Source organism: Xyrauchen texanus, chromosome 6, assembly GCF_025860055.1.
Source record: "Xyrauchen texanus isolate HMW12.3.18 chromosome 6, RBS_HiC_50CHRs, whole genome shotgun sequence".
Lineage (NCBI taxonomy): Eukaryota > Metazoa > Chordata > Actinopteri > Cypriniformes > Catostomidae > Xyrauchen > Xyrauchen texanus.
In genome coordinates this window covers 26,075,317-26,090,247 of record NC_068281.1, presented here as the reverse complement: position 1 = coordinate 26,090,247, position 14,931 = coordinate 26,075,317, and the positions used below count along the sequence as shown (strand labels likewise).

Here is a 14,931-nt window from a genome sequence, read left to right as displayed (position 1 = left end):
TACATACAGGCCAGCACTGCTCGCAATGGAGGTCTCCAAAATTCAGTTGAATTGCAACAGCTCTAGCAATAGCTTGATTGACAGTAAGACTGTAATGTGCAGAAATAAGCAGCCTTAAGTGCACGCTGGGACTCTAGGCTTTTGCCCAGACACTAGAATAAGAACAGTATGTCAAGACTGTGTTGGACATTTCTACAACTTGTTAATATAGGTTTAACCTTGGTGGTGCAAGGTCCTTTCTGCAAAGAATGCACAAGTAGATGGACATCAGCTGTGTTTTATGACTGTTGTCATAATCCGGCCTGTAAAGTGGACTGTATGCATGCAATGTTTTGAGTCTCAGTGCAGTGTGTTTCAATTGTTTGCTGTCCAATAAACAAAGAGAAATCCATTTTGCATGATTGTTGAGACCAAGATGCCCTGTCCAGATCACACCACTTCACTATTACATCAAGAGGAAATTATAGATGTAAATATATACATTATATAAATGAACACCCTGAAATCAAGACTTTGGGTTATTTTGGTGGGGTAGAGAGGCCAAACGGCCTTATTACTGCTGAAGGGTTCGTGTCATCACATTGGCAGGAAAGTTGATGAGGCCAGCTTTGGTTTTACTGATAATCCACCTCAATCTATAATTGTGAATTTGTTAGCAAAATAGGATGGCACACTATGCCAGTATCCTCGGCACAGCAAGTACTTGGAGATTCACTCAAAGTTCTCCATCACTGAAAGTCTGTATGACTTTGGATATAGTGGTAAAAGATAATGATGACACATAGCGATATTTAAAGTCATGCAATACACAGAGAAATATGAAATTCATTATTTACCTGGTCATGTGATACCATATGACATTGATACATATACTTCAAATATTCTGAATAGCTTGGGAGTGATGCTAAAGTAAAGTTAATTGAGAAGAAGGGCTCTATATAAAATATGAATTATATATGTTTATTGCACTTTCTGCTTTGTCTTCTGAATGTCAAAGTAAATTATTTATGCTGAAATTGACTTGCCCACTGCAGTGCTTAAATGTATTGTCATACAAATATATTTATCTCATGATAAATAATATATTTTTATTCTCTTAAAGGGGTATTCACATAAGAATGTTTTTCCTCACCCTTATGTCATTCCAAACCCATATGACTTTCTTCTGTGAAACACAATAAAGATGTTAGGAAGAATGACAGCATCAGTCATCATTCACTTAAATTGCATATTTTTTCCATTTCCTTTTGTGTTCCATGGAAGCAAGAAAGTCATATGGGTTTGGGATAACATGAGGGTAACATGTTAAAAGTTAAAGAGTAAGTTTGGTTTCCATGGTGTCACGCTTGCCTGGTTGCTATTTATCAGTGGTCTGTATTGAAGTGCCTCTGAATTACTTCAAACACTTCCTCTTTGTTATTGGATTGTCTTTAAGAACAGTTTTTGGAATTTCATTCATACTGTTCTGAGGTCTTGTTGACAAGCAAATAAACAAATTGGCCTAAACAGTTATCAAAACTATAGAGCTCCAAAACAAGATTCTCTATTTCTTACATTCATTGTCTCTCCCTCTGTGTCTCAATAGATCCAGCCAGAGAAGAAACCTGGAACGCCTCCTCCAACTCTTGCACCTGCGCCTTCCTCGCCAACCCCACGGCCACCCAGCCCTCCACCAGCCAAAGTGGTGGCCACTCCCCCACCCCCTTCCATAAACATTCCACGCTTTTACTTCCCCAAAGGCCTTCCAAACTGCGCTGCCAACTATGATGAGGCCATTGCCAAAATTGAGGTGGCCTTCACCGAGTTTGAGGAGGAGAAAGCTGACATATATGAGATGGGGAAGATAGCAAAGGTGCATGTGAATTGTGAATAGTTTTGTTGAAAGAATGAGATTGATAAACTTTAAACCATTTTAAGTAATCTTGGGTTGAAATGGCTCTGAAAATGAATGCTGACACTTGCCTAATTGTATAGCCACAGCACAATGAAGGATGTGATTTCATCTTATATCAGCATCTTTTTTTATCCTTTCACATCTTTAATATTAATATATAGAACTGTGTATGTATGCTGCATCCTGAAGTTAACACTGAGAATCAGACATTTGGATTTATCCTTTATAGCTTCCAATCCTTAAAGGAATAGTCCCCCCACTTTCTTTCTTAATTTTTCTTAACTGTCCCTTAAAGGAGATTTTATGATTTATACAAATATTTTTAAGGGCGGCACGGTGGTGCAGCAAGAAGGTCGTGGGTTCAAACCCTGGTTGCCCCGGCCTTTCTGTGTGGAGTTTGCATGTTCTCCCCGTGTCTGTGTGGGTTCTCTCCGGGTACTCCGGCTTCCTCCCACCATCCAAAAGACATGCAGGCTAGGTTAATTGGTGTCTCCAAAAAAATTGCCCTAGGTGTGGATGTGGATGTGGAGGTGAGTGTGAGTGTATGTCTGTCTATGTGTGGCCCTGCGATGGACTGGCGACCCGTCCAGGGTGTCCCCCGCCTTTCGCCCAATGTTAGCTGGGATAGGCTTCAGCCCCCCGCGACCCTGTACACAGGATAAGCTGTTGACGATGGATGGATGGATGGATGGATGGATGGATGGACAAATATTTTTACAGAATTAAAGTAATATTGTAATGTGATACCATCTTATGTATTTATGCAAAACATAGTTTTGGCATTCTTGCCTCGTCTATGCCAACTCCATTTAAATTACAACAAAAAGCAACAATTCATTTGTTTCTTTTCACAGGCATGTGGGTGTCCACTCTATTGGAAAGCCCCTATGTTTATTTGTGCTGGTGGAGAGAGGACTGGTTTTGTTTCTGTTCACTCATTTATTGCAACATGGAGAAAGTAAGTGAGCACCTGTCAGTCCACACATCACATTCAATGTCGTGTTTGAAAAGTCCTTTCTAAATCCATGTGCCATTGGATTGATAGTTTCTGCACTAATTTGTCTTCACAGGTTATTGCACAGCTGTTATGATGATGCATCCAAGTTTGTTTACTTGCTGGCCAAACCAGGCTGCAATTATCTGGAACAAGAAGATTTCATCCCTCTATTACAGGTTGGAACATTGCTCTTGTAATGCATTGTGTTTTTTAACAGTGCATAAAGTTGGGAAAGGAATGCAATCCTTTTGATACCACCTTTACTTCTGCAAGAATAGCCACTATCAGAAATGCTCCATTTTGGTGCTACTCTCCTTTAAGACTTGACAGTAAACACCCACTGTTATGATTGGATCTCTGCTTTTGACTGATCTGCTCTATCTTTGCCATCTCACTGCTCACCACTACTGGGTGGGCTACTGAAGTGAAAAATAAGGCTTTGATTTGTTGTTGTGGAGGTTGTCAGATGCAAATGTCTACCACAGTGTGACATCACAATGTAAAGGAAGTAGAGAATGAGTCGTTTTGGCAGCTTGGTTTCAACAAATGCACTTTTTGCAGTGATGAGGAAGTTTTGAGTTCTGAAACTTACAGAATTTTTTAATTTACAATGACCTCATATATGTCTAAAAGTAAAATCTATTCTTCATGTCCTGACCCCTTTAAATGAGATATGCAATATAATAATGAATACATTCTAACTTAACAAACATATCGAACAAATGGTCTAAATTTTCAAGGTGGTCAAACTATGGAAAAAGTTTTCGAACTAGCAGAATTAGTATGCTTCAGATGAGTTTAATCAAACCAGATGTTCTAATTAATTCCTGTGTGGGTTTTAAAAGCCCTGCCATATTGTGAAAAAAAAACACACACATTGATTTAATTGCCTGCTCTTCACAATGAATTCTGTTCAACCTCAATTTGGCCTGTTGAGAAATGTTTTCAGATTGCCTGTTAAGAAAGGTTTGTTCGAGCTCTTAAAGACTGGAAAGTACTTCTAAAGGCTTGGACCTCAAAAAGTCATTAGTCAGGTTGATGTAGGACATTTGTGTTCTGTTGTTACTCACTCTGGGAGTGGACGTCCAACAAAAATCAGGCCAAGGGCATGCATTATAATCCACAAGTGAAAAAGAACCCTAGGATCTGTAGACATCCCATGCAGTTACTGTATTTGTCCATTATTTGTTCATCTGTCATAAGAAAAATACTGAAAACTGATTATGGGTGTTACCAAGGAAATAACATTTGATTTCCAAAAGAAATGCTTCCGAGCTCTAAAACCACAACAGCACTAGTGAAGTAAAATTTAGTGGACATAAGAGATAAAAGCTGAACCTTTTGATTTACGGTATATATATATATAATATGGTATAAATACACTAAATTTAAGGGTATGCAAACTACACTCACCTAAAGGATTATTAGGAACACCATACTAATACTGTGTTTGACCCCCTTTCGCCTTCAGAACTGCCTTAATTCTACGTGGCATTGATTCAACAAGGTGCTGAAAGCATTCTTTAGAAATGTTGGCCCATATTGATAGGATAGCATCTTGCAGTTGATGGAGATTTGTGGGATGCACATCCAGGGCACGAAGCTTCCGTTCCACCACATCCCAAAGATTCTCTATTGGGTTGAGATCTGGTGACTGTGGGGGCCATTTTAGTACAGTGAACTCATTGTCATGTTCAAGACAATTGAAATTATTCGAGCTTTGTGACATGGTGCATTATCCTGCTGGAAGTAGCCATCAGAGGATGGGTAGATGGTGGCCATAAAGGGATGGACATATTCAGAAACAATGCTCAGGTAGGCCGTGGCATTTAAACGATGCCCAATTGGCACTAAGGGGCCTAAAGTGTGCCAAGAAAACATCCCCCACACCATTACACCACCACCACCACCAGCCTGCACAGTGGTAACAAGGCATGATGGATCCATGTTCTCATTCTGTTTACGCCAAATTCTGACTCTACCATCTGAATGTCTCAACAGAAATCGAGACTCATCAGACCAGGCAACATTTTTCCAGTCTTCAACTGTCCAATTTTGGTGAGCTCTTGCAAATTGTAGCCTCTTTTTCCTATTTGTAGTGGAGATGAGTGGTACCCGGTGGGGTCTTCTACTGTTGTAGCCCATCCGCCTCAAGGTTGTGCGTGTTGTGGCTTCACAAATGCTTTGCTGCATACCTCGGTTGTAACGAGTGGTTATTTCAGGCAAAGTTGCTCTTCTATCAGCTTGAATCAGTCGGCCCATTCTCCTCTGACCTCTAGCATCAACAAGGCATTTTCAGCCCACAGGACTGCCGCATACTGGATGTTTTTCCCTTTTCACACCATTCTTTGTAAACCCTAGAAATGGTTGTGCATGAAAATCCCAGTAACTGAGCAGATTGTGAAATACTCAGACCGGCCCGTCTGGCACCAACAACCATGCCACGCTCAAAATTGCTTAAATCACCTTTCTTTCCCATTCTGACATTCAGTTTGGAGTTCAGGAGATTGTCTTGACCAGGACCACACCCCTAAATGCATTGAAGCAACTGCCATGTGATTGGTTGATTAGATAATTGCATTAATGAGAAATTGAACAGCTGTTCCTAATAATCCTTTAGGTGAGTGTATATCAATGATCTTGATCATGTAGAGGCTTTTTTAATAAAGTTAATTATTTCAGTTTTGTGTTATTGGTTAATTAGACTTTAATAAAAGCTTCTTTTTTACTTCTTTTTTAAATGTATTATGTTGGTTGTATTAGGATAATGTGTGGATTCACTTAGGATCACATTTTAGGAGCCATTCCTGTAGAAATCCAGATAATTAACAAAGAAATCCAGGGTTCACAAAAGATTTCTCACTCTTGTTTTTCTAACATAGGACATAGTGGACACTCATCCAGGGCTGACGTTTTTAAAAGATGCTCCTGAATTCCATTCCCGGTACATCACAACAGTAAGTCAGTTTATTAAGGCCTCAGTGACACCTGACAGGACACACAGCAGAATTATTTATTGTAAGCTTTTATTTTTTTTTACCTCGTTCCATGGCTATATGAGTGACAGCTGCTGTCAACAGGAAAATGACTTTGCTTTGTCCGGGGTTAATCATCAGTCTGGCACCTGTTTTTAGAATTGCTCCAATATTTCAGTATTAAGTTTGAAAGTCTTGTAAGCTTACTAAAGTGTTTGCTGTAAATCAGATACAGCTATTTGAGATGAGCTGTTGGAGAGTAGACATAGTGAGACGTGGAGCCCAGTGCATCTGTCTGTCTGTCTTGCTGTCTATGCGGACAGCTGCAACACGTGCTGTGGAGAAAAAAGGTGGAGGGGAAGGGTGGGAAGGGCAATGGCGTCAAAGTGGCCTGACATCACGGAAACACAGATGCCACCAACAGGCCATTGACCCTGGTCTTGCACAGCCCCATATTTAGACACTTCCTTGCGCTGTTGCACTGGTTGATACATTCCGGTACCAACCTCTCCTAGGTGGACTGATCTACCAGGAAATGCATGTTAATCCACACTCTGATGTCACTGTTTCTCTTGGAACATGGAGCATGGGGCCTTTGTTAACACGAGGCTAGATATAGCTGTTTTAGTACAACCAGTCACATGACAACTGTATAGTTACTGTGGAAATATAACCTTTAAAGGAATAGTTCACCCAAGACTGAAAATTATCTCATCATTTACACACATTCATGTTGTTCCAAATCTGTATGAATTTATTTTTTCAATGGAACACAAAAGGAAAGAAATAATGTTCAGAGTGCTCTTTGCCATGCCATGAAAGTTAATTGGAACAGATGCTGTTTAGCTCCAAGAATTACAAGAACCATATGTAGTCCATTCGACTTGTGTGTTATTTCAAGTCTTCTAAAGGAAACAACAGCTTTATGTGATGGGCAGACTGAAATTTAAGTAGTCTTTCATTGAGTATCTGCTGTAGCTTTCAAATCTCATTTGTATTTAATCATATTGAAACTGGTGTGGCACAGTTGGTTATGAGACTCACAACAACTAGTGCCGTTTGGCATCATTGAAGTTCAACTTGGTGGAATGCATCTTCTTACACCCTAATAGAATATACATGACTGCGAAAGAGATTTAAGAGCTGTGCTGGAGGAGAAGATTCAGTAAATACCAACTAAAATTTTGTCTGTTCCTCACAAAAAGCTATTGTATGGCTGCAGAAGACTTGGAATATAGCACGTGAGTTGTATTGACTACTGTTATAAGACTTCAATGGTACTTGTATTTTTGGAATTTAACAGCCTCTGTCTTCACAGAAAGAAGAAAAGCCATATGGATTGGGGATAACATGAGGGTGACAGAATTTACATTTTTGGGTGAATTAAACTTTTGTCATTTACACAAGTTTATTGAAGGCTTCCCTCTGCTCTTTGGTTGCTCTGTGCACAGATGCTCTACAAAATAAAACAGGTTTTTATCAAATGCAGCATCATGAACATCCAAAGAAGCAGTTCTTGATGGGCCTCAGTGTTAGGCTTTGACCAGATGCCACTGGTTAGAGAATGATTGCTTCTGTAAATTGTTTTATCAAGTAGGTTTTATAGATTTAGAATACACACAATTTTAAAATATATTATGTACAACTTAGAAGTGATCTTGCAACAGGCTCAAGAACTTTTTAAAGTTCAAAGTAGTCACCTTTTTATTATCTATTGTTCTTGGATGGAGTGTTTTCAAAAGATTTTAATTATTTTGCATTTAATTTGTTTAGTTGGAAATTGATAAGTGTGCATTGTGATCAGACCTTTGAAGTTTTCCTAAGAAATGTCCTCTCCCTCCTCTTTAGGTTATTCAAAGAATATTTTTCACAGTAAATCGCTCATGGACAGGCAAGATCAACATGACAGAGATCAGAAGAAGCAACTTCCTCCAGGTACATCAATTTGTTCAAATCAGTCTCCAAAACTTGTGAGGAATTGTTACCAATCCAGCCAGAAAGGACTCTTTCATCTCAATCCACTCTAAATGTCTCTTTAGACACTCGCCCTGCTGGAAGAAGAGGATGACATCAATCAAATTACAGATTATTTCTCTTATGAGCACTTTTATGTCATTTACTGTAAGTTCTGGGAGCTGGACACTGACCATGACCTCTTTATTGACCCCAAGGACCTGGCCAGGTACAACGACCATGGTAAGTATAGAGGGAACTTGTGGTTGAAGATAAATAGTGGTTGCTAGAAGTATTTGGACATTTAAACCACATGTAAAAATGTATGCATTATGCATTATATAACAACAAAAATAAAAACAGTGGCATTTGAAAAACAGATAAAAACCCTTTTTAAATAAAACATTTCACAAAAATTAGTAGATTTCAAATAATAAAACAATAGATATGTTGTTCAAAACTAAGACTGGTGGTCAAAAGTTAGTGGAACATGTCCATAATTAATGTGATGAACTACACCTGTACTTACGCCAGAACACTTGATGCCACTTTGTTTGATATTTTGTATTTAATTAATTGTCATTCAGATGTTTTTAAATATGACTTAAGTGTCCAAAATGATTTGGTGCCACTGTATACGCAGGATGTGTATCAAATTTGGGCCAAATATTCACTTTTCTCCTTCTTAAAGATAACAAGATTGTGAACTCATGAGATACTGTTGTCTTGATGAGGCTCATTCAACTTCAGATTAGGCTTAGGGAAATGTCGAAAAGAGAAACAGTTTTTGATATGTCTCTGCCTCTCTTCTTCTTCTTTTTTTATGAAAAGCTTCATCAAGCAGAATCATTGAGAGGCTGTTCTCAGGAGCTGTCACAAGGTAGTACCTGCTGATGAGAAATGTTGTCTGAGCATTTGGTCTATGTCCATGTTGTTTGTTCTAAATAATTGTTCTTTCTTCTAGGGGAAACTCTGTGCAAAGTGTAGGGAGAATGAGCTATGCTGAGTTTGTTTGGTTCCTTATCTCAGAAGAGGACAAAAAGAACCATACGAGGTAATGACAGTATTAGATAAATCTAATACTGTTTAATAGAAATGCTACAGTTGCTGCTATATACAGATTCTAAATCATTTTTAGAACACTTTTGTCTTTACATGAGTAACATGATTGATTAAGTAATTCACTGAATCAATCATCCAATTTGTCTTCTCTGGAATGTAAATAGAGATCATCACTTGTCTAATCATTGCTTTAGATGTATATCCTTGCTTTTTTACTAGATCACTTAGTCTATCTAAATATTTTTGTTCAGTATAGAGTACTGGTTTCGTTGTATGGATATGGATGGAGATGGTGTTCTTTCCATGTATGAACTGGAGTTTTTCTATGAGGAACAGTGTGAACGCATGGGGGGGATGGGTATTGAACCACTGCCCTTCCAGGATCTCTTGTGTCAGATGCTGGACTTAGTCAAACCAGAATCTCCAGGTATGGCAAGCCAGAGATCCCAGTCCAATCAAACTCTAAACTCCATCTCAACAATATAGTTATTAGTCAAAACAGGCAGACCTGAGGTTACTGCTAAAGTAGAAATTATACATACGTATGTTCAAAGCCATGGTGCAATGGGTAGTGTACATGCTCACGGGACACAGGTTCGAATCCGGAATCTTTTCAGTTAAAAGGAGTAAAGCTATAAATTGCATACTAAATTACACACATGAAATGTGGACCACTTCTCTTACATTTTAGCTCTGTCCTTGTGTCTTCATTACACACAGATTTGGATCATATCTTTTGTATCGAAGTTTGTATTCTGTATTGTCAGTATACTTTGTTTTTTTGTAGGTAAGTTATTTTCCTAAACCAGTGGCTTTCTCATGGAATACACATTTATATAAAATATGTATCTTGAATGCAATGTAAATTGCTTTCGAAAAAGCATCTGCCAAATGAATAAATGACTGTCTTTGCAGGTAAAATTACACTTCGAGATCTGAAGCGCTGCAGGATGGCACATATATTCTATGACACATTCTTCAATCTGGAGAAATATCTGGACCATGAACAGAGAGATCCCTTTGCAGTGCAGAAGGTGAGATTTGTCAGATAGGTCACACCTATATTGGCATTTTCGGTCATCTGAGATGCCACTAATCCAATGCGCTAAACCTTGTCTACAGCCCCTTTCACACATACAACCTTGTCCAGAAAGTTAACTGCATTTTTCAGGTACATTTTTTTTGTTGTTGAAAATACTGGTAAATTTTGCACTGGCAATTTCCCTTAAAGAGAAGTTATATCATTCAGAGATGGGCACTCAAGTTAAAGACTTGGACTCGAGTTGTACTCAAGTCGCATTTTTACGGACTTCAGACTCGACTCGAGGAAAATGACTCATGAACATAAAGAGTCTTTCATATACAGACAATATTGAGATAATAAAAAAAAACATTTCATTTGGAATGTGATGATTAAATTGGTTGATGCATTTATTCAATCAGATGATGATGATGGTTTCGTTCTGTTCTCGGAACTGATTATAAATGAATGGGCGATGCAGCTCTCAACCCTCTCTCTCTCTCTCTCTCTCTCTCTCTCTCTCACACACACACACACTAACACACCCACCCTGCTGCGGAGCACATGTTTAGATGTGAGGGTGAAAGACCCTCTTTACATATAATTTATTTTTAAATCAAACTGAGATGCAACAGTTGACAAAGTAAAGAGATGTGTATTATTTGAATAGTGGAATCTATAGAAACACGAACAGCAGAGCACTTGCCTGCCACCGTCATCTATACGCTACATAACTTCATATATGTCCATAAAGTGTGTCATAGGTTGTTTTATTGTTGAGTTTTTGCACATCTGTATTGTGTTAGGTAGTTGCATTTCTCATGCGATTTTGGTTCTGATCAGGTGCGAGAAGAAAACAACCTTGAATCATGGCGCCCTGATTGTCATGAGAATTAGCCGTGAGGTCTGCACACCATTTGCGGTGGTTCACTGAATGCCCCTTCTGATCCCATTTGATTTTAATCTGTGCTCCGGTTTGCTCATGAAATACACCGTGCTACATCTTTACTTTATTTACACATTTGCATTATTCCAAATATAAGTAAATGAAAAAAAATATAAAGCTTTTATAAGCCATGGTATTTAGTCAAATTAAATAAAAACTCAATCAAAAATAAAATGCACATGGAAGCGATGAAATCAGGGACAGAAATATATATTTCTTGTCAAAAACTAAAAACTATAATCTGCAATATATTATGACTACTACTACTACTACAGCAACAACAACTACTACTACTAATAGTAATAATAATACAAGGTTTAATAGAATTATATTAATATGGTACTAGTAAGAATAACAAGCTTAGAATGATATTAGAAGTCAATATTGCTGTTGGAAGGTCACTTAATGTGAATCATGTATAATCGCTGAATCACTTTGACTTAATATTCCTGATGCAGAAGATGATTCTTTTATTTTTTTTTTATGCTTCTTGACAAAGTTTCAAACTCACAAACAATACATTTTACTGGTCAGAAACACAATTAACTATAAAAGATGCTACCAGTGGATTATTGGTAGAATTATAGAGGAAGTTTCTCAGAAATTCCATTTTTGCACATATGATTTTTATGTGAAAATATATAAAGAAAAAAAAGTGAAATGTAAGGAAAGATGTAATGTTTGGTGACTGGAGACTCGACTCAGACTCATGATAAAAGACCCGAGACTTGACTCAGACTTGTCCATCAGAGACTTCAGACTTGACTCGGACTCCAGACTAAAGACTTCAGACTTGACTCAGACTTTAGATGAAAGACTAATGAACATCTCTGGTCTCATTACCTATACATTTCTATATTGATGGTATGTGTGAACAGCACATGTGGTACATTTACCAGTAAAGGCAACCCAAAGATTTTCCTGTAATTTGCCTGGTTGCATGTGTGAAAGGGTCAAATGGCAGCACTCTGTTCATTCTGTAACTGTAATTGTGTGTATCAGGATTTGGACAGTGATGGTCCAGAGCCCTCAGACTGGGATAAGTATGCTGCCGAAGAGTATGAGATTCTTGTAGCAGAGGAGACAGCCAATGAACAGCTACGAGAGGGGTGAGTTATTGCATTCTGCCATGGAATGAATTTGTTACAGAATTTGTTATGCTGCATAGACACTAGATACAATCTATATGTGGTTGAACTTCATAATGGGTACCTTGTAAGGCAAAAGAGTATGAAGCATAACTGTTGCGTGTTTATTTTTGCAGATCTTTTGATGATGATTATGAGTCAGATGAGCTCACAGTCTCCTCAGACATTGAAAATAAAATGGATAAGCTGGTCATATCTGATTTATCGGCATAAGCCACCTTTATCTTCTCCACACTGTGACGGTCATCGGCGACATGAACGGATCACATCACCCCATTTTCACACTCTTCTCGAAAAGAAACAATTTTGTACATTTTATTAAGGACATTTGTATGTGTGTGCATGTGTGCAATATAACTAATTCTAAACCAAATGGCTTTCAGACATCCACAAAAAAAGCTTTATGTGCAATATGTCTTAACATGTAAATGTATATTCATTTTTTTCCACTCATCCACTCCCCGAAACTAAACTGCCGGCTGGTTCCAGCCACCCTTCATTAAGACTTTGATGTGAAAAGTGGACTTCTTAGTTACTTTAGAAGAAGTTTAGAATGTGCTTCAATGTAAGTGAAACTACGGTATATGTATTGCTGCCTTATTTTTAAGGTGTGGGGAAGGACAAGTGAGATGAGAGAGATGATGAGAGACTGAGAAAATACAGCAAGGACAATGAGAGATTAAGCAAATAGAGTTGCTTACATTTTCTTGTGTGACATGTAACTTACTATAACTTCAAGAGTCCTCTCAGACTAAAATCAAATATTTAAAACATGATAACAGCACATATCATGTGCTATGCTGGGTTGCACATTATGTTTAAGGGTCATTGCAAGTTGCATCAGTGCCAAAATATCAGCGGTTCTGTATTGCAATTAGTGGTCACTGATAATATTGCATGTTGTTACTTAAAAGAAGAAAGTAGTGACTTTTTAGGTATCTGAACTTAACTACGTCATTAAACCTCCATTTCATATTTCCAGATAAACCGACCAGGACAATCTTAGACTTGAAAATGCTTTCTCAGCCATACATTCAAGATATGCTGTCTTTTCTGGGGTTGAAATGGTCACATCTTTTTTTTTTAAATGCAAACATGAAATATTTATGAATTCATTCTCCTTTTCATTCTCATAGTGATGTGTACAGAAACATAGTTCCTAAAGCATTTTGTGTATGTTTTTAAATGATTTAAATACACCTGTAATCATGTGTAAAGATCTGAAGGAGAGCTGTAAAGCCCTATTTTTGCCGTGGGCATTGTTAACTCAGTCTGTAAGATTATACAGAAGGTTCAGTGGGTCGCCTGTGTATGAAATATTATGATGTCAACGTCCCTCTTATGTAACCTCTGATTATGAGTGGCCAGTCTCAGGTTTAACCACTCAATCAAGTCATGGACATCACCCAAGTACTGCCAAATTCAGTCCATACATCGTCCCACAGGAACTCTAAAAAGCCAGGTGGCTTATGTAATTGGATTCTCCGAATGGTACCTCTATCCACTGTTAACACATGTTTCCACATTAAAGGTGAAGTGTGTCATTTCTTTGCCATTAGTTGCAACAAACAGAATTGTTTACCTAATTACAGTTTTCCCAAACACTCCTCCCATCCTCCGTTGTGTGGACAAACTGGTAGCTGTGCCCCAAACTCATGCCATTGGTTGAGTCGTAGTTTTATTGTTGGCCAATGTTGAGAGCGCCACAGTGTTTAGATCTTTCAGGGAAATCAACCTGTAAATGGCTTACCTATAATTGTCTCTGCACATTAAGCTGGGATAGGAGAAAGTACTGTAATATAAAAATGACACGCATCACCTTTAATAAGTAAATTGGAAACATGGCTGTCTCTAAGCCAAATCAGTGCTCTACTAATCCAACTCTGTGTGTGTGATGGCCAAACCTCCCTTCACTCTGTCATACTCTTTGGTTTATGTAATTAGTGTAATATATTTATATACAGTATGTGAAGTGGTTTGTTTGTTTTTGTTTGGCAAGCCATTTTCATGGTTTACCAGTAGCTTTTGTTGTACTGTAGTCTTGCTCTTTTTTGACTTAGGACATTTATTTTATATAGTCACTGTAAATGTCTTTGTATTTTATTTTCCCCAACTGATTGTCTCTGCCACTGAGTGGTGGGGTAACTTTAAGTTATGATCTATCTCTAACTACCAGTGTTATAATGTGCTTTAAGCAGACCCAGTCTGGGCTTGGGCTTTATGAAGAAATTTAGAATGAATTCACTCATAGGTGACAATCAAATGGATGCTTTTGTGGTATAATGACCTGTAAGTAGCACTTCTTAGAAATCAGAGCAAAACAACTGCTGTAGTGTCACACTTTTATCAGTTCTATTAGACATCGTGATAAAAACACAAAACCTGAATGGTTCATAATTTTTAACACTAGCACATTGAGCTCTATGCAAATCTGACCTTCTGGACAGCTATTGGCAGCTACTGAAGCTGTAAACAACTAAACTTGTTCGTGTGCAAATTGTATCTTTTTTTTTTTTTTTTTTTTTGAGTTTTATATCTTTCTATGTGTTTTGTTTTCCTGAAATGTTTTGCTTGCAGACAATGAAAGAAGGGACTTAAGTACGGTGATCTCCAAAGTGCTCTGATGAGATTGCTCTTGTGTTCGCATGATTTTTTTCCCCTCTTTTAAAGAATTTGGAAAATAAAAATATTAATTCATGCAATGTTTAAAGAATGTTCATTCATATGGAACAATGATAACGAATCGTTTTTTTTTTTTTTTTGTGGCTTGAATTTAACAATGCAATTAGTGTCATTTTACATGACAAAATCATTTATTTTAAAAGAAAGGGTTAAGAAACTGCTAATCCTTCTGGATTGAATGCTTGCAGACAAGCTCTGTCTTTAGGGATTCAATTCAAATGTGTCTACCAGTGGCACTACTCAAAGTTTTGTC

The 14,931-nt window shown here is 37.8% G+C and overlaps 1 protein-coding gene across 3 annotated transcripts in view; it reads left to right on the top strand.

The window, feature by feature from the left end:
- Nucleotides 1-14,689, top strand: part of LOC127644757 (serine/threonine-protein phosphatase 2A regulatory subunit B'' subunit alpha-like) — a 141,593-nt gene extending 126,904 nt beyond the window's left edge. For all 3 annotated transcript variants that reach the window (XM_052128124.1, XM_052128123.1, XM_052128125.1), the window contains 12 exons: nt 1,586-1,852; nt 2,749-2,852; nt 2,965-3,067; nt 5,774-5,848; nt 7,715-7,801; nt 7,906-8,062; nt 8,651-8,699; nt 8,784-8,873; nt 9,133-9,308; nt 9,797-9,915; nt 11,851-11,957; nt 12,113-14,689. In XM_052128124.1, coding sequence (XP_051984084.1) covers nt 1,586-1,852; nt 2,749-2,852; nt 2,965-3,067; nt 5,774-5,848; nt 7,715-7,801; nt 7,906-8,062; nt 8,651-8,699; nt 8,784-8,873; nt 9,133-9,308; nt 9,797-9,915; nt 11,851-11,957; nt 12,113-12,209 — 1,431 coding nt within the window. In that variant the 3' untranslated portion in view covers nt 12,210-14,689. The remainder of the gene's footprint in view (nt 1-1,585; nt 1,853-2,748; nt 2,853-2,964; nt 3,068-5,773; nt 5,849-7,714; nt 7,802-7,905; nt 8,063-8,650; nt 8,700-8,783; nt 8,874-9,132; nt 9,309-9,796; nt 9,916-11,850; nt 11,958-12,112) is intronic.
- Nucleotides 14,690-14,931: the final 242 nt, after the last annotated feature.